This window comes from Squalius cephalus (genome assembly GCF_949319135.1).
Source record: "Squalius cephalus genome assembly, chromosome: 9".
NCBI lineage: Eukaryota > Metazoa > Chordata > Actinopteri > Cypriniformes > Leuciscidae > Squalius > Squalius cephalus.
The window spans coordinates 36255998-36277982 of NC_137130.1; the positions used below are offsets into that span (position 1 = coordinate 36255998).

Genomic DNA, 21985 nt, shown 5'->3' on the forward strand with positions numbered 1-21985 from the left:
AGATTACTAAAGAAAGGGGATGTAGAACATTGATTATGTTCTTAGTTATATCTGAATCGCAATTGTACTTTTGGGGAATCCGTAGATAGGACGCGGAACACTAGTTGGTCTAAAAACTACATGTGATTGACATCCAGTTCTCCAGTAAAGAATCAACGTTATACAAAACCAAGTTGTGTGTGACCATCATTCAACAGTGAGCGAGTTGCTGGTCATCCTCATGCTCTCTCTCTCTCCCCTCTGCTCTCCCATCAGCCTTTATCTAATCTTTGATTCAAACCATCGATGTAAACTTAGGGAACTGCCTTGATTTGGTTTGTTTACAGATGTGAGGTAATCGGGGACAGTTGGTTCTCTGAGCACTGAGAGGAAAGTAGATTTATAACAGCTGAAGACAACATGCACTGGAGAAGAAACACTTTCGATCTATCACTCTATGGACTGTTTTTGACTTATCTCAAATGCTCCAGCATAGCAGGCAAGTGAAATATTTATACTTTTGTTTATGTTAGATATGCCAGCAGATATGTATACGTTCACTCACTCTTTTTCTATTAATTGTGCAGGTGTAAAGATTATTGGCCATGATACAACAGTCATGAAAGGAGGAAATGCCACTTTGTTTTGTCATCTGACGGAGACTGAGGAGAATTTAACTCATATCGTCTGGCAGAAACAGACAAGAGGAAACCCTGAACAGCACAGCTTCTTTATCATCCACAAGGATGGGAAAACTGAACACAGAAATGATTTACAGGACAAGGTCAAATTTATTGGGAACTTTAAAGAGAAGAATGGATCGATTCAGCTGCTGGGAATGCCACTCCTGGATGACGGGATCTACACTTGCATCTTCAACACATTTCTTAGTGGAAAAATTCTGACAAACATCAGTGTCACAGTACATGGTAAGACTGCGAATGTTATTCTCTCACTTTGGGTTTCAAGTTCAAACAAAATTGACAAATCTGTCATTTATTAACCCATGTAGCCTAGTGTAACTGTGTAACTCTCTTTATTCTTTCACAAAATACACTATTTTCATGCAATTACAATGATTGGGGACTGAAGCTTTCAAGCTTCAAAAACAGGACACAAAAGCATCTATCTATCTATCTATCTATCTATTATCTTTTCCCTACAATTACTATAAAGTTTCTCATGTAAATCTACCATATGGTTTTACAAGATTTGAAATATCGCAAATGAGTCATATAAATCACTGCTACGATATTTTAATGGTGCTTTTGTGTCCTTTTTTGAAGCTCGGAAGTACAGACATTTTTATTTTTGCAAAGGTCCCTTTAGGGGCTCCGAATGAAAGATTCAGTCCGCAAAAAATAAAATAAAGTTTTGGATGAACTACTGAATGTAATTCATCAGTATGTTTCATGAGTATATTTCCTCTCACAAACATGGTGTGTGTAGAGCCAAACTCGTAAAAGTGAAATGGCATTGGCAGTGTTTGTAGTTAGGTATGCACAATATCTAGAACATATTAATTATTGGCTAATTTTGATGACTCATGGTTCACAATTCATTTATTGTCCTTCTTCTTTTAAAATGTAGTTCCTCCTGCGGGGAAAGTAACGGGAAGCACACACGTTTCTGATCATTACGACGTTACTTTGGCATCATGTGTAGCCTCGAATGCCCGTCCTGCAGCAGAAGTGTTGTGGAGATTAGGAGCTCTGAATGACTCTCTGAGAACAGAAACCAGCAGCACACAGCACTCAGACGGCACCGTCACTGTTGTGACCAACATACTGGGAAAACCATCTAAACATTTAAACCAGAAGACGATCCAGTGTGTGGTAAAACACAGCACAATGACAAAGCAGCTTGAACTCGACTATGTGATAAATGTCCACTGTAAGTAACACTGTACACAGCGTAAAAGTCAAGCTAGTGTACAAATTAATATAACAGTCAGGGGCATCACTAGCAGGTCTGGGCCTCTGTTTATCATGTTTGTTTGCTGGTGGAGGTGGAATGCAGGTGGAATTTTTTACTCCTATATAAAACATTAATCACAGTTTTTGGCCTAACTAATGATTATACTTGGACAGAAGTGTAACTGGGTCAGTACAAGGCCAGGCCATTTCAACACCACATGAACGATGTTTATGGTAAGCCAATATTATTATTATTTTCATATTTTTGAATTCTCTTAGATCCTCCAGAAGTGGTGAAGATAATCCCTGATGATCCAACAGAGGCTGAAGAATATCACTGTCTAGTGGATTGTAACCCAGCACCGACTAGCTACATCTGGGTCAGGTAATGAAGTCCTCAGTTCTTTGATTTCTACACTTTTCAGACACATTCAGGCTCTGTCCACACTAGTGCATTTTCGTTTTAACACTGCGTTTTTAAAATGAAAACAATCCTCGTTCATTCTGGTGTTTCCACTGCGTTTCAGAAAAGATCTCCATCCACACTACATGACCGAAAACGCATGTCATTCATGCACACTGGTATGGAATGCCAAAGCTGACATAATAAATAAATAAATACATAAATAAATATACGAAGAAATGTAAAAAAAAAAAACAAAAAAAAAACACATAAATAAAGCCATAACTAAATATACAAAGAAATGTAAAAAAGTATTTATACTTTTATTTCCTTATTTATGTATATGTATTTTTACCACATTTATTTATTTTTTAATGTATTTATTTATTTATTTATGCATTTATTTATTGAAGAGTAGCTAGGAATCCACCATGCCTTAAAATTAGTCCATATGAAGTGCGCAGACAAAAAAAAATCCAATAAGAGAGGCACTTCAAAAGAGTCCGCACACTCCACAAAAGACGAAGGACGTCAAAAAGCGAGATAAAATCAAGCGCTTTTACTGAGAAAAAAGGCAAACGTTTCGGTCACATGCGACCTTTCTCAATGGCAAAGGTTGCATGTGTCACGCTTGTACTGAGAAACGAAGACACCAAGATAAAGTGACAAGGTTTATTGATCAAGCATAAGCAACTTCAGAATACTTGAAGGCTTGTAATGTCCCACGAAGATGGAAGTCCCCGGGGATACTTGTGAAGGAGTGAGGAGGGTAGAGCTTGAATGGATCAGCTGGATCTTACGATAGGAATACTAGAAGAGTCGATGATCCGTACGGGAGAACCCCAGGAAGGTTAACGTGCGTCACTGGAAGCCCACTTCACGGACGCTGCAGAGGAGATATAAACAGGACGTTAGGAAATGGTATAAACCACTTGAAGGAATCATAAACTTGAATCCGGACAAAGATCTCCAGGAACCAGAGAGTCAGGTAACGAAAGACGAGACCGGACACTGAATGAATGTTGACTGAGGTTATATAACAGCGTTCATCAGGGTGAGTGAGATTAACGAGCAGGTGGTAGCGATTAGAATTCCGGGGATGACGAGCGTGACCAGGTGCGCTGAGTTGATATTGATGGAGTGGTATCATTGATGATTGAATCCGTGACAGCATGTTACCGAAACGTTTGCCTTTGTTGTTTACTAGGTATTTTTGTAAGATTTAAAACCCAAGCATCGAAGTTTTACCACAGGTTTACAATAATAAGTGATACATTGATCATAATGAACTAATTTGTGTCAAGATTGCACATTAGTCACACAGAAATAAAGTGATATTTACAGTGATTTCACTAAAGAAGGAGGACGCACTTACTTAAGTTGTGTCTGATTCTGTTTATTTGTAGTCACAGGACATATTATTCACATCACATTTAGAAAGAATGATCATTTCTACAAATTTTCATCCAAGACGAAATCACACTCCCCCATCTCGTCTCTCTCTCATGCTGAGATCACCTGAATTCACCCAAAAATCTATATGGTTCAATGTGAACAATTATCATACAACATTATACAGGTCTGGTATCATTTGAAATGTCTCTAGATTCCTAGATTCCTGACTAACTGCTTGACTTGCAGTCGCATTACTATAGTGGGCTATATAAGAATACTATTGAGGTGATAGCAAGCATTGGAGCGGCATTATCTTAATGTACTAGCCATAACCTCTGGTTATTGTTTTGGGCTTTAACTAAGTTGTCCTATAGGCGACTGTAGGGCTACATGGGTACGTGTTGCGACATTGTTGAACTGCTTTAGCCATAACCTCTGGTTATCGATCAGACTGGCGAGTTTGTGATCGTGGTCCCGGATAATATGAACGGCCGGTGCGAGGCACCCGAATGAACGAGGATAATAAGAGTAAAGAGTTAAATAGAATAATCAAATGCGTCTCCAAACTATTATATAAATGACCAATAACCAATTGGCATTCTAACCTAAATTCAAGGTTGTGATAAAATGGAGTCATGATAAAAGTTTAACTGGAATTAAATTACTTTGCTATGCTGAAAAGACTGTAACATGCAGTAAACCTTCACCTGGGGAAACTGTCACTGGACCGATTGGGCAAGCCTTAGACTTTCGTATAATGTCAGTTTCTCTCATGTGTCTTCATTAACAGAGTGAATGGAAGTACTCCGCATTCTGAAGGCAACAAACTTTTCATTCGAAAATCATCCTCCGAGTTGAATGGCATGTACATCTGTACAGCCTCAACCAAGGATGGAAATGTTTCAGGTGTGCTCTATGTGGATAACACTGGTGAGTCCTTCTAGTTTAGTCTACACATGTATGCATTTAGGAACAGAAGTAAATCAACAGAGACAACAATATTCATAGACAAAACTTAAATATGAAACCAGACAGTTCTCTTTTTCTCGACCCCTTATGTTTTTGTAGGATCCACTGATGTCTGTTGGGATCTGTTGGGTTTTATCTCCAGCTGTGCCATCCTGGGGTTTATACTGTGGTTTTTATTCAGCACAGTGTCTCGAGTTCGAAAGTTCTACTGAAGTAAAAGTAGATTTTACTAAAGTAAGCACTATAATTAGACATCAACATAGGTCATCTCATGGTAAAGTCAACCACAGCTAAACTGATGTGTTGTGACAGAGCAGTGCTGGGGAAGGACATGTTACCTGCCTATGTTATGTTTCATGACTGTTTCAATGCTTGTGTGTGAATTATGTGTGCATGTTTAATTTTTACCATGGTAAAAAAAACTGTTACTGTCACAATACAGTGTGTGTGTGTAGCAGACAGACAGACGAAGACTAGAAGAAGAATATAATTCCAATACGAAGTTTGATAAATCCATATTATTAATATGATAATATCATATGATAATTCCAACACGAAGTTTAATTAATCCATAATAAATCCATACTGACAAGACAATCCAATAAGGGCAGAGAAACGTGACTGAACAGAGAATGAATGTGAAGGTTCAACTTGTATAGCAAACACAAACCAGACTAAATAATTACACACAGCTGAAACCAAAAACACAAACGAGGAGCAGGAAAACTGAACAAGGAAGAGACGTGACAAATGAAAACAAACTTTATTCAAAAGTCCGTGAATAACAAAACTAACAAAATATAACATTTACTGTGGAGTTACCTTTTCAAAAGTACACTTTTGTCTCTGCTCTGAAATGAGGAAGCTTTTTGTTTTTTTAATCAAATGCAAATGCATGTCACATGTTAAATGTTAAATGGTAAAACATTACACAAAAAAGAAAAAACAAATTCAATTCTATTTTGTATTTTCACATTATGTAATGAATGTTCTATTAATCAAAACCAATATAAATCTCATTAGTTTAAAAAAAAGTATTTTTACATTTATTCCAAAATAATAACGACAGTAATTGAAACAATTTATTTTATTTATGAACTGATGTTCTTTTTATTAGTCAGCTTATTCTCAGCAGTCGATAAACAATCACACCCCTGAAGAGTGCATATTAGTACCTCTCTAAGGTATAAGTGTACAAATTAGTACCTAAATGGTACATATTAGAGACTTTTGAAAGTATAGTGTCCCAGTGACAGCTTATGAACCGCTTGTTTCTGAGTGTAGCGATGGCTTCTCAGTGCACATGTGAATATTAGATCACTCCAGTTCTTATGTCTTCCTCCATGTTCAAATCCCTGTAGTTGCATTAAGTAGATTGAGTGCAACAGGTTTTTCAGCAAAGTTTTGATCCTGTTGATAAATGATAGGCTCTAGAAATTTGCGTTAGTAGGCTAATATATTTATAAATAGGCATTATACTTATTATTTAACAAAGTGTTATAAAGAATGTTTACTGTAAGTTATGTGAGAATGTGCCTTCAATGTTCAATGAATGATGTATTATGATATAAACATAAAATAAATTGTATTATTTGTTTCCTGATAAGATGGAAAATAGCAATACATTAATTTTCTGATGTCTCTATAGTCTCTCCATTTTAGGGTTAAACTGTCTGTTCATCAAAGTTAAAAAAGAACTGCATCCCAGAATCCACATTCATTGCAGAACATGCATCACAACTGTGATAATCAGAAATGTTTCTTAAGCATCAAATCAGCATATTAGAATGATTTCTGAAGGATCACATGACACTGGAGCAATGACTGCCTGAAATGAATCTATTGACTGTAGGTTTGATCAAATAAGTGCTGACTTGCTGAACATAAGAAAAAATACTGATCCTATAAATGTGTACAGTAGTGCAAACCTAACAGACTGTTCAGATAATTAGGATCAAGTCAGTTAAAAGTAGCACCTAAACCTGGCTATAAGCATAAACTTGACAAACTGTAAACTGGTTCCTCAAATCTGATTGCTTGATTTGAATGTTGTTGCAGGATCATAAAAGATGTACTGGTGTATCAAGTTCACCATCTTGGAACAGTGTCATCTATCGGTTATAAGATTGCGTGTAGTTGTTTTAGGGGTTTCTTTCAATCAGCAATAGGAAATGCAGTTGGTAAGTTACATTCACTGAGTGATCCATAGATTTATTGTTAAAAATGTTTAAAACACAAAAAAATATTGTTTTACTTTGAAGTGCTGATGTGATGAACATATTGAGAAACTGTTGTGTTTGTAGTTGAATGCGTTGTTTCATATCAAATGAGTTGAGCACGTGTTCACGAGGATTGAGATGTTTTTGTGTATTACCCTGTGATTTGTATTGGACTGATTTATGTTCTTCACCCAGTCCTCACCATTCATTCTCCATTGTGCTGACAATGCTTTATAGTGTTTTTGTGTGTTTTGATGCGTCTTAGTTAATAGATAATTATTAGGGCTGTCAATCGATTAAAATTTTTAATCGCGATTAATCGCATGATTGTCATGAGTTAACTCGCGATTAATCGCATTTAATCGCACATTTTTTTATTTGTTCTAAATGTAGGCCTACCTTAAATTAATAGCCTACTTTTCAAGTTTGTAATACTCTAATCAACGTGAGCATGGATAAATATAGATGCTTTATGCAAATGTATGTTTATTATTGAAACCATAGTCAATATAGAGCATGAAGACGAGACATGTTTCAAAGGTCATAGATGTTTTTTTCAAAGAACTTGTTCATGTCTATTAGACACATGTAGAAAGAACAAAGAAATACCAGGTTCCCATTACTTCTCTTTCTTTGCACTGAGCAATTTACTAACACAAACATGTTTAGATTTTTGCATGACAGGGCAGCTCTTCTGAAAATGCTAAATGTAAATTTATTATTTATTATTACATTGTAGTTTGTCTCTCTCTGTGCCCATTTTGATGAAGCTAAATTCTCAATAAAACTGTTTTCATTGGTATATTTTACTGTTTCTGTTGTCAAACAACGGAATGAATTTGAAATGGTGACTGAAACGCGACCCATTAAAACATAACCAGCTCTCCCTTCCAAGATGTTAAGTTAATCTGCACAAAAATTCTGATAATCGAGCCGTCGTCTGATGAAATCAAATACACATAAGATAAAGACAATATCCGTGCTCTGATTTCGGCTATACTTGTAAAATTAGAGAAGCAACATAATATCTGTGCTTAACTGAATTAAAGCGCTGCTCCTCCGCGCGAGACGCAGAGAGAGAGAGAGAGAGAGAGAGAGAGAGAGAGAGAGAGAGAGAGAGAGAGAGCGAGAGAGAGGTGCGCGCGCGTGCTGAGAGAGCAGTACCGGCGGTACCGGTAACGTTAGATTCTCAGAAACTAAATAAGGTTTGGGCGCTTTGTTGAAGGGAAAAAATCGCTAAAGGGGTCTGCAATGTCGCTAAGTTGGCAACACTGTGTATCTCCATTTCTCCAACTAGGGGTTGGGCCACGGGTCAAACAGAAAATACGCGCTGCGTTAATCGCGCGTTAAAAAAATTAGTGCCGTTAATATGATTTTGCGTTAACGCGTTATTAACGCGCTAACTTTGACAGCCCTAATAATTATATATTCTAGTAGCCTGCACCACTAGATGGAGACATTTCTACTACATTGGATTTTGTTTGGCCAGATCGAAAAAAATAAGAATTTTTACACATGATGTGTTGATATAGTGTGTTAATGGAGATGACGATTTTGCAATTATACTGCCTTGATTAATACTTGATTTGCTTTAAAGTGATGTAACCTAAATAGTAATAATGCTTTTGCTTAAATAGATGTATGTAACCCAATTATTAATGCTGAACAAAATATGTATTGTGTGATTTCACTATTATTAAGAAAACTACTTACTTGCATGAAATTTATGTATTGACTGATTTAGAGTAGAAAGCACTTATGTATTAGAAATAGTTTTTATGAAAAATGGAAAATGTAGGCTACTAGTTAAGGTATGTGTTACAGACGATTAAGAGGAGAAAGAAGAGAAAGAGAAGACGGAGGCGCCGTGAAGGGATACGCCGTAAGCAACTGAGGGCCGTGGTGAAGGAGTTGGCAGAACACCATTTGATGGTGTCCGAGGAGAGTCTGGAACCTGCTTTGGGAAGCTTGCGTATAAAAGACTGAGAGAGAGACTGAATTGTTGGAGACTGAATAGCGCAGTGTCCCTCGACGCCTGAAACCAGCTGATTGTACCTTAATTGAAACTTATTATTGTAACCTAACTGTTACTTTTATAGAACTTTTGTTAACTTTAATAAAACTTATATTATATTATTGGCAAGATATTGTCTAACTGAGTAATAATTTAGAACCTTGAAGGAGAACTCCGGTCAATTTTAACATTGAGCTCATTTTTTTGTAAATTTGGAGTGCTGTCAGTACAGAGAACAACGACAAAAATCGGTGTTGCCTACACCGTGTTATCCTCTTTTTAAAATTTGCACCCTGTTGACTTTGATATTTGCTTACGAAAGCCATTTAGATTATTTAAAAAGAAAATAGCATACCACATGATTTAATAACTCTGGCATCATATTTTTTCCAGTCAGGTCCAGGTTCCTCCGAATTTTTCACTGCCCTGTTCACTCTCTCATCATTTTTGTAGTTGGCCAATAGGTAACTCCATCACTGTACCAATTTTGTGGCACCAAACATCCTTAAACGAGAAGGAAGTAACAAACAGCACCAGATAAATTTAACTTCCTGTTTCAAGAACAGGTCAGTACGTCTACCTTGGGTTATTTCACCAAGTGCATGGTGTAATTGCATATGGGTCACTTTTAAATTAAAGAAGCTGGTCCAAAAAATAAAAGAAATTCAGATATGGTCAACAAATCGGAATTGGGCATCAAGACCTGCAGTATAAATGTGGCCTTATTGAATTTAATTGAATCAACAATGAACTGTCAACATACAGTGAAGTTGCTGAAGAACTTACTGTCTTAAAGGTGCCATGTGTCAGAATTGAGGTAAAAATATCCAAAAAATGAGCTACACGCATCAAAAGAATGAGAAGAAATAAGGGCGATGATGTCATTAAAAAAATGACAAGTTATAGTGCTGCAGAGATAATATCAACCTGAATTAGCATTAGCATTACTAGCCACGGCCCGACAGGTGTCGTAATACCAGTTTCGGCCATGGGAGGCGGTATGCGGGCAACATAACCACCAGTCAAACATGCAATACACGAATAACTCGCAAGGCTTGTGGGCGTACTTGAACCTGATGTCAATCGTGTGGAAAGTAGCCTACAGCCCACTACTACATTCAAATAAAATCTGATAAAAAAAGGAACAGAACCAGAGTAAACATTGGCACTGCTTTCCATCGCTGGAGACAACTAATGGACATGAAAGAAATGAGGTTCGACTCCGAACTTGCAACATTTCTTTTGGATTGGTAAGTAAGATGCTGTTAGTATTTCGTTAGAAGTTTGTTTTATGTTTGTGTTGTTTTTTTCGGGAAGTTATAACATAGAAATGTATCGAAGGCTGTCCGATAAACGTATAACGTACATATAGTATTGTAATAGTACACATAGCACAATCTCTATAGCTTTTCTTGCCAACTACGTGACCTATATTATGTTTATTAAATGGCTTTCCTGAGGTAAATCTGACATAATTGTTCTCCAGCTGTGTTATTGACCTCTTCACGCTGATAAAAACACTGATTGGTCGATATTATGTATGAGGAATACATTTTGGTAAGTCGTAGCCTACTGTATCTTTCAACAGTGTTCGTGTTTATTTACTATTAGCTAGTAGAGATGATCGGTTCACGTGCGCTAGGGATCTGTCACGTCACATTTACAAGCGCCAAAACTTATTGTTTGAATTGGGTAATAAAATTGACAGAATCTGAGAGCTGAGATTTTTTTCAGCGTCTGTAGCGAGTCCGCCCTATATGGGGAGGCTGCAGACCTGGAGCCGGTAGATCTACGCCCCTGGCAGTTTTACGCCCCTGTTGTTCCTGATGCGTCCAGTAGGGAGAGAAGGAAACACGGCGAAATAACACTATATGGGGAGGCTGCAGCAGACCCATGACCTACTGTAGAATTTATTATTTACATTTATTTATAAACTGTTTTTATATACAGGAGACTGACTGATATATGTTGTTGTGAATTTATATAAAGTTACATTTAGGTATTAACCATATTTAGGCCATTAGACATACATACATGCTGTACTATTCATAATTGGTCGTCATACAGCTACAAAACATGTCCTACATAGCATTTTATGAAGACAAACACAATTTAACCCTTTTCTAAAATTCCAAGGGCCATTTAAAAGAAAGAGACAATATTGTTGTTCACAAAAAAAGTTATTTATTAACACCATGACTCCTGTAGATGACTCTCCTATGGCTTGCCACTCTTCTTTAATTGTTTTTTTATCCTCCTGTCAAAGTGCTCCCGCTCACTGATAAAAATAAATAAAAAAGCAAAAATAGTGGTAGAAACAATGGTTATTTATAAATAATGGCAGGATGTCATGTTTCAACATTTTTTCCTTTATAGGATCCTTACAGTACCTTGCGTCAATGACAGGTCCTTGCAGGAATTTCTCCTCAGCCTCCAAGATGGACACATTTTCCACAACAGCGAGAGCACAGATGATGGACTACCAGAGAAAGAATTGAGATTTATCACAGCCCAAATAAGCCAAGCATCATTTTGCATGTTTAGTTTTTTTTTTTTTTTTACAACAAAATCAAAAGTGCCTTTTCTGTATTAAGCACAAAAGTATTATTTTTAGAGCAATGGTCTAACATTATGATAAACTATTTGACATTGAAAACAATGTGAATCTGACACCATGCAGAGCACAACTAACGCACAAGACCTACCTCTGGAAAAAGGACATCCATAATGAATCTGATCTGGTCACTGTGGGTGTGTGTGCTGTCCAGAATTGAAGTCAGGTGAGTGTAGATAACATCAATTTGCTCCTGATCTTCAATGAATAACGGCACAGGCACTTTCTTGATGGTACACTTGGAAAAAGTGTCAAGCCACTTTGATTTTTTTTGTCCATTGATGATGGACTGTGCAGAGAAAATTGAAAATGACATTAAAAATATTTCCATGAATGTGTAAGTTGTTTATTTACTAGACAATCTATTGGTTTAGAATGCAGTTAAAAAAATGCATTCTTGATGCATGTACCTGAATGTGGTTATCGGTTCCTCTTGCCACAATGAAGTCCACCAGAGCCTGGTTGGACAACATTCGGTTCCTCTCGGCAACAACATGTTGTGGCAAGTCATGTGTTAATCCTGGAAAACACCTGTAAAGAGGTCGTAATGTCCCTTCAGTCAGGCATCTTGCCTCCTCGGTCCAGTGGGCGAACCTTTTCCCATGCCTTTTAAAAAGAAAGAAAAAATCTACTTTGTTGGCCCCCAATAGGACAACTCTTGTTATGGACAATAAAAAGGCTGCATTGATAATTTAATCATGTATAATTAATAATTACATATAAGTAATGTATAATGTATAAATAATTTAGCGACCTGTAATGCCTCAGTTTGGTCAATTATTTCTACTGACAAGGAAGGAACAAAGAATGAAACACCAAACTGAGACGTAAAGAAACTAATACACATACCCCTCTGTCTCAAACCGCTCAATTAGACGTAGACACCACCACTCCCTGATTGCAGGCATGTCAAGCTAACAGAAATTGTAATGTCACAGGATTAGTATTTAATTTGTATTGTTAGAATTCAATGACCAGCAATAAAGTACAACTTTATAGCAACCTTCTAAGGAAGAAAATAGAAAAGCTCACCGAAGTGAAATTGAATGGAGTGTTCAGCACAGTGTAAAGGGCATACTGAAAAAGAGTAAAGATTAATTTCCAGAAAAAAGAAAGAAAAAAATAGCTTTAGTAGCCTGTTTTAATAGCTTACCATGAGCATGAAAACTCCACAATCAATGCTGTTGGTCTGTTGAGGAAAGACCTTTAGGATACAAATATATTAGAATGTGAAATAAAAACATACACAGAGCTGAAAATATGTACAGTAGTATTGTAGTTGTGTGTCACCCCAATATCCAATCCTGTGACTTCTGTCCACTGTCCAGGGTCAAGACGATGTGCAATACTCCTAAGATTTGGGTAAAAGACAAATTAACAAAAAAAAGCCATGAGGAGTCCTATGTTACAAAGCCTATGTAACAGTATATCATATGGCCATAAATTAAACCAGCATTTTTACTCCTCTGCTCACACCCATTTGAGTCTATTTTCTCCCACAGAACATGGACGTCCTCATCCACAAAGAGGCCTGATTTTGCTTTGCTGGTTTAATCTATTAAGATAGATGCTTCTATCTAGAACAATGTAACCACATGTCTACATTACATGCCATAAGAACGTGGCAACTGTAAATTAATATGATAACACATACTCTCGTAGCTAAATAAATAAATAAATAAAAAAGACTGCTGGAACAATGCAACCGCATGTCTACATTACATGCCATAGGAACGTGGCAATTATATCTTAGCTGTGGACCTAAAGATGTCTCTGTACAGGTCATCTCCAAAACCAGACTCATGATTACTACACAGGGAGTCTAGTAGGAGGATCTCTCTTAAGAGTGGCTTCAGTACCTATAGGGATGCATAATCATGGTTGTAGCTAGGGAGTGCAGAGAGTGTTATGACAATCCATTTCACATTTAAATTACCTTTGCTTTATGATATAGAGGGTAAAAACACCCCAATGTAAAACCAACATAAAATAATAATCAGTCAATAATAAGAGTAGTCAAAGCTGTATAAAACGTGATACGCAAATGTTTTTTGAGCTACACCATAACTTGTAAAATCTTACACATAACAGGTAATGTTCTGGGCCGGCAGCTTTTGTCCATAGAGGGAACACAAGTGCATCCTTCATGTCAGCATCATCCTAAAAAACACAATCAACAAATATGAAAAATTATTTTACTTCCGACTTACATTAGATGTCAAATACTAGTATGATTTATGCATTCAATACTCACTGGAAAGTAGGCTAAGGGATCTACACTGTCTTTCCATGTAGTAACAACATACATATCAGCAGTATATATGTCTTTGCCCTGTGATAGCAAATGGAAATATTAAGAAGACTATCACTTGCCATTCATATTTGAAATGAAAAAATTCAAAAAAAAAATAAAAAAAAGTATAAACTACAAATAGCTTATTTAAAATCATGTGAAAAATATATATACATGTGCTCGAGCATCTTCATAAATGAGTTTCATGCAGGCATTTCCAATCTGCAAGAAATAATCAAAATAGTTAGCACATACACAAAAGTCTAAGTTCTTTCTACAAAGAAAACAAAGAGCATACATTGCACTCACAGCTGTACTTTTTTTGGTCCATGAAAAATATCTACATGAAAACGTTACTACTTACATCAGACTCCATTTCCCTTCTCAAACCCAGTGTCCAAAAATCTTCTCTTAAGAGGCATATCACTCCCTCCTTCACAATGACCTCATCGGCCAGCCGCCCCGTGTCCAGGATGTATCTGAGCTGCAAAGGACAAAAGAAAGACTAAATGCTTCATATTTTGTTTAAATAGGCAACTTGCCTTTATAAAATGGATGTTTTAGTTAATCGTGGATGTCACAATACAAGCTACTGTGGACAGTATGTTTTAGCATTGATAGTGAAGACATGAACAACTACCAATTTGTCTTGTAGAAGATTATGAGGCTTCATCCAAGGTTGAGCTGAATACTCATCTGCATCCTCCACAATCATATCCTCATCCACTTCCTCCATGTTCACATCTGCAGAGGTTTCTATGGGAATAAAACGAAACAATCTCGGTCATGAATAATGAACTGCAATGGAAAATGACTGTAAGTTAGTGCAATTACTTTATCCATACTCATGCCTATAGCAGGGGCATCAAAGTCTGGCAAATCCACTGTTGCCTCTGAGCCACTAAGGTCTGTAAGGCATGCAAAATTAGATTATTAGTTAATGACACAGAATACAAATGCAATACAACCATTACAACAATGAAATGACAGATGTAGACGTCAATAAAATCAAGTACATATCAGACGTTGATATAAAAGGGTTAATTGATGAGTTTGATATTAAAAGATGATATAATATTGGACCACATGCAAATAAGGAAACATTACATTGTACTTCGCAATGCTTAGCAATAACAGACTAAACAAGTGCCATAAAGTGGCTTGATCCTCTACTGTGTTACTTACTGGTCACTTGGCGAACGTCTGTTTCACCAGATTGAGTAGAGGACTCTGAAACAGCTTAATTGGATAACACAAAATATTGGTACATGACAACATCTGTACAAGTAATATTTAGAACCAATTCTAAAGTCGTATTGCAGTAATTCAAACATTACCAAGAATAGCCTGGTGGTTGATGTTCAGCACCACTTCTGTCCCAAATACTTTTTTTAAGGCCTCTAGTCTTCTCAAATTCTTCTGACTGTTGTGGTGGTGGATGATACTTCTCATGAGGAAGACGTGGGTTGATGGAAGGGTCATATTTAGAAAGTAATTATTTTTCTTTAATTTGCTAAAGAACTGCTCCGCAACCTGGCTATTCACTTTACCAGCAAGTTGAGCTACAAGACCAATCTTGCGGAGAGCATCCCGTTCATCTTTTGAATTGTCTTCATGAAATTTGTCATTAAGGACATAGTGCTCTGCTGAGCCTGTAATTGGGTGGCCATGGCTGTCTGGGACTTGTTTTTTTATACTAAGCCATGGCAAGGAGATCTTCAGCTTTCCTTCCTTTGCCATCTTTATGTTCCCATCTGTTGGGTCAGCTAGACGACCTTCGTGTGGCGTGAAGATTAACGTCTCAGGATAGCGAAGATTGGTGTGTGTGGCCAGTCCCCGTGCAAAATCATAGATTACTACATTGGGTATGTGTTTCCATGAGAGGAGGACATCTGCAAAGTCTCTCGGACTCTCTGCGCGCAAACAGCATTTGATGCTATACACAATTCCACAAGGGCACATGACCTCAGCCCATCCTCCTGGGAAAAAAACATCTACGTCAGGCAGCAGTAATAAAAGTATAAGGCCTACAAATTTAAAGTGGCAGTCACAAACATACCAAAACACAAGCATTTGTTTCTTACCAGAGGCACCCCAAATCTTTTCGAATACTTTATCATAAGTCTGTCTAGATTTCATCTCAGATGAAAGCCTCTCTAGGAGGTCACTTTTTGAGCCAATGGAATCAACACCACATTCCTTGCACAGTTTCCTTATCACCGATACCTAAAAAACAAATCAAAATACAGTTGCAACAAAAATACTTACATGCTACTTAGCCAAAGAAACCCTTCACACTAGTCGCAGAAATTATAAATGAAATCAATTTGACCTTTTTCTTATAAAGCTCATTTTTAAGTCTATCTTCAGAGACAGTTATTTCGCAAAGCTCAGCTTCTTTGGGTTGGTGGATTTTTTGGAACTCTGTGTTGAGGCATTGACTGGACTTGCGTGTATTTCTTCCAATCCATGGTGCCCAAAAGTGGTAATTGGGGTGGACAGTGAAGGGATTGTCGCTCTGTTCTTAAATAACAACAGAAAAAGCAAAATGTTCAAAAAAAGATTGTAAATAGCATACCAAATGTCAAGAAGAGGCACATAAAAGCAAGAGAATTACTTTTTACAAAGCCACGACCAATCATTTGCAGGGCCAGTTTATCCCAGAAATCATCCATATCCATGTGTCCATTGAAATCCTTTGGTGGTGGTTTGATGTCACTCACTAACAACATACAGAAATGAAAAATATTAATAAGACGACCTGTATAATAGAGAAAATTAGGTATAAGCTTCCTGTGGCTAAATATGCACAAGCAGTGTCAAATCACCCAGATTGTATTATATGCTCAAAGCACAGAATTTCAATTTGGTCTATGCCAACACACTTACATGACATGTTGAATGCTCCTTTTCTGTGGAGATCCATGATGACAATGGGTGGATGATCCCCACATGTCACGCAAGAGTATTCATACTCGTGACCTGTGAGTGCCTCAAAATGGAGATAGGCATGGAGCACTGTTTTGGCTGGAGGAAACTGTTCCCCTATAGTGACCTCCAGACACTGAACCACTCTCCCGACAGCAGTGTGGGCCTATGATTTCAGATAACACAATCAATAATTGCTATCCACTTCTTGAAAAACCTTGCAAAGCATTACTTTTACTAGAGGTAATGGTAAATTATTTAAGATAGCCTAACCTGTAGCATGTTTCGAAGATGTATACATAAAGGGAGGTCAAGAATGACACTGTCATTAAAATTATGCAGGCCATCTTTCCACTCTTGATACCTGTAGTGGATTCCACATTGGTGGCAACATTTTGAGTAGGTGGCAACGTCTGAAAAATACCATGTTAGAAAATTAAGCCATACTACAATACCATTTAGGACATATTCAGAACTGATGTCAGTATGTATTTTATAGATCCTATTGGCACCAAAATTACTTACCATGGATAATTCTTGTATTTGTAAGAATTTTGGCCTTTGATGTGATGAGCAGAGGGTCTGATAAAGGTACTTTTCCAGCACATCTGTGGCAGAACATCTCATCAGGAATGAGGCTGGTTGGGTATGTGCTTGAAAATGAAGGCAGACGCAGGTGCTCAGGAAGAGCTGCAGGGATGGTCTTGTTGTTCATGACATACTGAATCATAGATTCCAGCTCTTTTGTCGGGGGGTACAGTAGGCCTGCGTCATCTACACTTTCATGAACTGGACTGGTCTGATCTGTGCTTTGGACGGTCCTGAAAAGCTGATGCTCAGTCTGGAACAGGTGCCATTTTGCTATGTATTTATGGAGGCAGGATCTTCTTGACCTGGCACAAGGACAATGCCAGGAGTTCTGCTTTACATCATATGTGACCATTATTCTTCCAAGTTGGGCATAATATGATGCATGTGGCTCATACACTGAAATGCACCTCTTTAAAGATGGCATTGTCGCCTTTGTCGCAACAGACAAGGGTTTGTTGTCTTGGGTGGCCAAGCTTTGCCTTTGTAGGCAATCTCTCTTTCTTTCATTGCCAAACCATTTTAGCCTGACCATTTCTGTCAGGGTACTCTCTGAAAGAGAAGGATCATCAGCAAATGACCCACAATAGTCTAGTGACCTGAGGTGATGGCATTTGTAGTGGCTTAGTCCACTCCTCCTGGCTAAGTCGATCTCCACTTGACAGGATGGCAACTCACATCTTACATTCTGCTCCGCTCCCCAGATTTTGTACACAACATGGATCGGAACACTCGAAGAAAAAAAATGTTTCTGGACTGCATAGACACCGTTAGCTCGGTCTATGCAGTCAGAATAAAGGTGATGGCTTGCTGTAATGTCATCCCTAGATTTTGTGTGTTTCCTCTCCAGATGTTTTCTTAAATTTTTTTTTTGAATAGTAATGTGACAATGAGGGCAATTTGCTTTGACAACTACGCTGTTTCGTAGTTGTGATTTTATGAAGGACCTACTAGCAGTTAAGGGAGCCACATCAGGAATGGTCGTCGATGTACTGGCAGGCAGGGGAGCCACATCAGGAATGGTCGTCGATGTACTGGCAGGCAGGGGAGCCACATCAGGAATGGTCGTCGATGTACTGGCAGGCAGGGGAGCCACATCAGGAATGGTCGTCGATGTACTGGCAGGGAGGGGAGCCACATCAGGAATGGTCGTCGATGTACTGGCAGGCAGGGGAGCCACATCAGGAATGGTCGTCGATGTACTGGCAGGGAGGGGAGCCACATCAGGAATGGTCGTCGATGTACTGGCAGGCAGGGGAGCCACATCAGCAATGGTCGTCGATGTACTGGCAGGCAGGGGAGCCACATCAGCAATGGTCGTCGATGTACTGGCAGGCAGGGGAGCCACATCAGGAATGGTCGTCGATGTACTGGCAGGGAGGGGAGCCACATCAGGAATGGTCGTCGATGTACTGGCAGGCAGGGGAGCCACATCAGGAATGGTCGTCGATGTACTGGCAGGCAGGGGAGCCACATCAGGAATGGTCGTCGATGTACTGGCAGGGAGGGGAGCCACATCAGGAATGGTCGTCGATGTACTGGCAGGGAGGGGAGCCACATCAGGAATGGTCGTCGATGTACTGGCAGGCAGGGGAGCCACATCAGGAATGGTCGTCGATGTACTGGCAGGGAGGGGAGCCACATCAGCAATGGTCGTCGATGTACTGGCAGGGAGGGGAGCCACATCAGGAATGGTCGTCGATGTACTGGCAGGGAGGGGAGCCACATCAGGAATGGTCGTCGATGTACTGGCAGGCAGGGGAGCCACATCAGCAATGGTCGTCGATGTACTGGCAGGCAGGGGAGCCACATCAGGAATGGTCGTCGATGTACTGGCAGGGAGGGGAGCCACATCAGGAATGGTCGTCGATGTACTGGCAGGCAGGGGAGCCACATCAGGAATGGTCGTCGATGTACTGGCAGGGAGGGGAGCCACATCAGGAATGGTCGTCGATGTACTGGCAGGCAGGGGAGCCACATCAGGAATGGTCGTCGATGTACTGGCAGGCAGGGGAGCCACATCAGGAATGGTCGTCGATGTACTGGCAGGCAGGGGAGCCACATCAGGAATGGTCGTCGATGTACTGGCAGGGAGGGGAGCCACATCAGGAATGGTCGTCGATGTACTGGCAGGCAGGGGAGCCACATCAGGAATGGTCGTCGATGTACTGGCAGGGAGGGGAGCCACATCAGGAATGGTCGTCGATGTACTGGCAGGGAGGGGAGCCACATCAGGAATGGTCGTCGATGTACTGGCAGGGAGGGGAGCCACATCAGGAATGGTCGTCGATGTACTGGCAGGCAGGGGAGCCACATCAGGAATGGTCGTCGATGTACTGGCAGGGAGGGGAGCCACATCAGGAATGGTCGTCGATGTACTGGCAGGCAGGGGAGCCACATCAGGAATGGTCGTCGATGTACTGGCAGGCAGGGGAGCCACATCAGGAATGGTCGTCGATGTACTGGCAGGCAGGGGAGCCACATCAGGAATGGTCGTCGATGTACTGGCAGGCAGGGGAGCCACATCAGGAATGGTCGTCGATGTACTGGCAGGGAGGGGAGCCACATCAGGAATGGTCGTCGATGTACTGGCAGGGAGGGGAGCCACATCAGGAATGGTCGTCGATGTACTGGCAGGCAGGGGAGCCACATCAGGAATGGTCGTCGATGTACTGGCAGGGAGGGGAGCCACATCAGGAATGGTCGTCGATGTACTGGCAGGCAGGGGAGCCACATCAGCAATGGTCGTCGATGTACTGGCAGGGAGGGGAGCCACATCAGGAATGGTGGTTAATTTTCTGGCAGTCTTGCAGCCTTTCAAGTGGGCCACAAAGTTGTCACGTCGGATTTTTATTGAGGAACAATATACACAATGATAGTGTAATTGTGACACACAACCTAGACCACACCGGTGGATTGTATAATCTGAAAGAAAAAAGAAAAACAAAACAAAAATCTAATTTTCTTGCATTCCTACTTCATGTGATCAGCTTAATGTTTCAATGACAATGCTGACATTGCTTTATTTGAGTAATACTAAAACATCAATCATGCATCCATTTAACATTAACATTCATTACAACATTTTTAGAAAAAAAATATTCTACCTTCATGGACGACTGCCCTAGAAAAGTGAAGCTGAAGATGAGTTTGTACTTTATTTTTCTTTGAGGGCTTGAAAAAGTCAGAAGTACAGAAAGGACAGTGAAATAGGGAACAGCAGGAGGTGCATCTGTTAAGCGCAGGTAAGTTGCAACCTCTCTGTATAGATGTTATTTCTTCCCCTGAAGAGAGAATACAATTTACGTTTGGAGAGAGAAAAAGAGATGGGTGTTTAGAGAGAGTTTAGAGAGAGATATTTTAATTTTCTTAAGTAGCTAAAGCAAACACACACCTTATGAGGTACAAGTTAAAAAGAACTAAAGACAGAGTATGCTAAAACACACATTAAGTGCACATACATTTGTCCAGATCAGTAAGCTATTTTAAGAAAACTGTATATTAAGATATACATTAGAGAATTAGATCATCTCATTTATAAGAAACAACTAAAACCAAAATCTACATTCAAACCATATGGGACCAAAGTTTTTAAAGTGGGTTTTATCATGCATGACATATGTATGTATTATTTGACAAAATATTTGAGTGAGTGTGCAGTTCAACTCTTTTTACTTAGAGACAGAGATTTGCATACATACATACATGCATACATCATAGACTGTCAAAAAAAAAAAAAAAAAAATTCACACATTTCCAATATCCACTCTAATGTTGCTCCAGAAACCATGTGGAGTATGCTTAAATGCAAGGAGTAAGCAGGGTCTTACCAGAAGAAGCCATGTCACGCAAGCTAAAGACAGACAACAAGATAAAAATAAAAATGTAATTCATTTTAAAAGTGAGTGAGACAGAGCGGGTAAAGAGAAGACTAGGGGCAGCCTAACCTCTCTCGAAATAAATTATAGACCCATCTTTTGAATTGATATCGCATCAATCGTTTATAAATAATAAATGTTGCATCATTACAATACAATCAACAACAATAACTTGTGAAGTTGAATAAAAAAAACCTGTCACGTAGCACAGTCTCATAAGTTTAAATAATTTGTCTAGTTTTAAGGTCTGTAAGAGGACAAACTTAGATTATAAGAGAAATTGTTAATATTTTAAAATGTTTCCGACCTGCAATGAACAAATGTCATTTCCACCACATCTCTATATACAGCTGTTATTTAAAAAACAGAATAACTTATGCCACTCAAGAATAGTCTAAGTTCATGTTTGTAACTAGTTTTATTCGTTTTTCCACAATGTACAATAATTATACAATTATATATATTTATTATATATATAAATACAATAATATATTTGTCAATAAGATAAATTAACTGCCCTAAGGACCAAATGGTGCACTGTACACCTGTCACACTCTGAAATTTAATATTGGTTTGGGCAAGAGCTTATTAGAAAATAAATTACTTGAATTTTTATATTAAGTAGAGCATGATCTCGTAAATTGTGGATACATATTTAATGTGTGATGAGAACTTTTTAAATATTTTTTAAAAATGTGTGTGGTGATGAAAATGGGTGGGTGGTGGAAATGACAATGAATTAACGTGAATGTAGAGAAACGATGATATTTATTAGAAAAATTCTGAAAC

At 38.8% G+C, this 21985-nt stretch overlaps 2 protein-coding genes across 6 annotated transcripts; one reads left to right on the top strand and one right to left on the bottom strand.

Moving 5' to 3' along the window:
• The first annotated feature begins 204 nt into the window (after nucleotides 1-204).
• LOC307164134 (nectin-3) lies at nucleotides 205-10176 on the top strand. 5 transcript variants are annotated; one of them, XR_013822219.1, is made up of 8 exons: nucleotides 205-478; nucleotides 567-908; nucleotides 1570-1872; nucleotides 2175-2280; nucleotides 4484-4623; nucleotides 4762-4896; nucleotides 6721-7145; nucleotides 8294-10176. XR_013822219.1 is itself a non-coding variant. In XM_079880581.1 (7 exons), the coding sequence occupies exons 1-6, from the start codon at nucleotides 400-402 to the stop codon at nucleotides 4872-4874; spliced, it is 1083 nt and encodes a 360-aa protein (XP_079736707.1). In that variant the 5' UTR covers nucleotides 205-399; the 3' UTR covers nucleotides 4875-4896; nucleotides 6721-10176. The 5 variants fall into 5 exon arrangements, 4 of the variants coding, with proteins under 4 accessions (XP_079736707.1, XP_079736709.1, XP_079736706.1 ...); XM_079880581.1 differs by having other exon boundaries at nucleotides 6721-10176; XM_079880583.1 differs by lacking the exon at nucleotides 4762-4896 and having other exon boundaries at nucleotides 6721-10176.
• An 888-nt stretch (nucleotides 10177-11064) lies between these two features.
• On the bottom strand, nucleotides 11065-15775 carry LOC307164133 (uncharacterized protein). The gene is made up of 16 exons (XM_079880579.1): nucleotides 15140-15775; nucleotides 14988-15041; nucleotides 14648-14710; nucleotides 14443-14558; nucleotides 14167-14286; nucleotides 13977-14024; nucleotides 13764-13841; nucleotides 13592-13669; nucleotides 12800-12860; nucleotides 12663-12713; nucleotides 12542-12586; nucleotides 12359-12423; nucleotides 11920-12115; nucleotides 11601-11798; nucleotides 11286-11374; nucleotides 11065-11173 (listed from the first exon to the last, which is right to left on the bottom strand). Exons 1-9 carry the CDS (start codon nucleotides 15762-15764, stop codon nucleotides 12840-12842), a joined length of 1203 nt encoding a protein of 400 aa, XP_079736705.1. The 5' UTR covers nucleotides 15765-15775; the 3' UTR covers nucleotides 11065-11173; nucleotides 11286-11374; nucleotides 11601-11798; nucleotides 11920-12115; nucleotides 12359-12423; nucleotides 12542-12586; nucleotides 12663-12713; nucleotides 12800-12839.
• Nucleotides 15776-21985: the final 6210 nt, after the last annotated feature.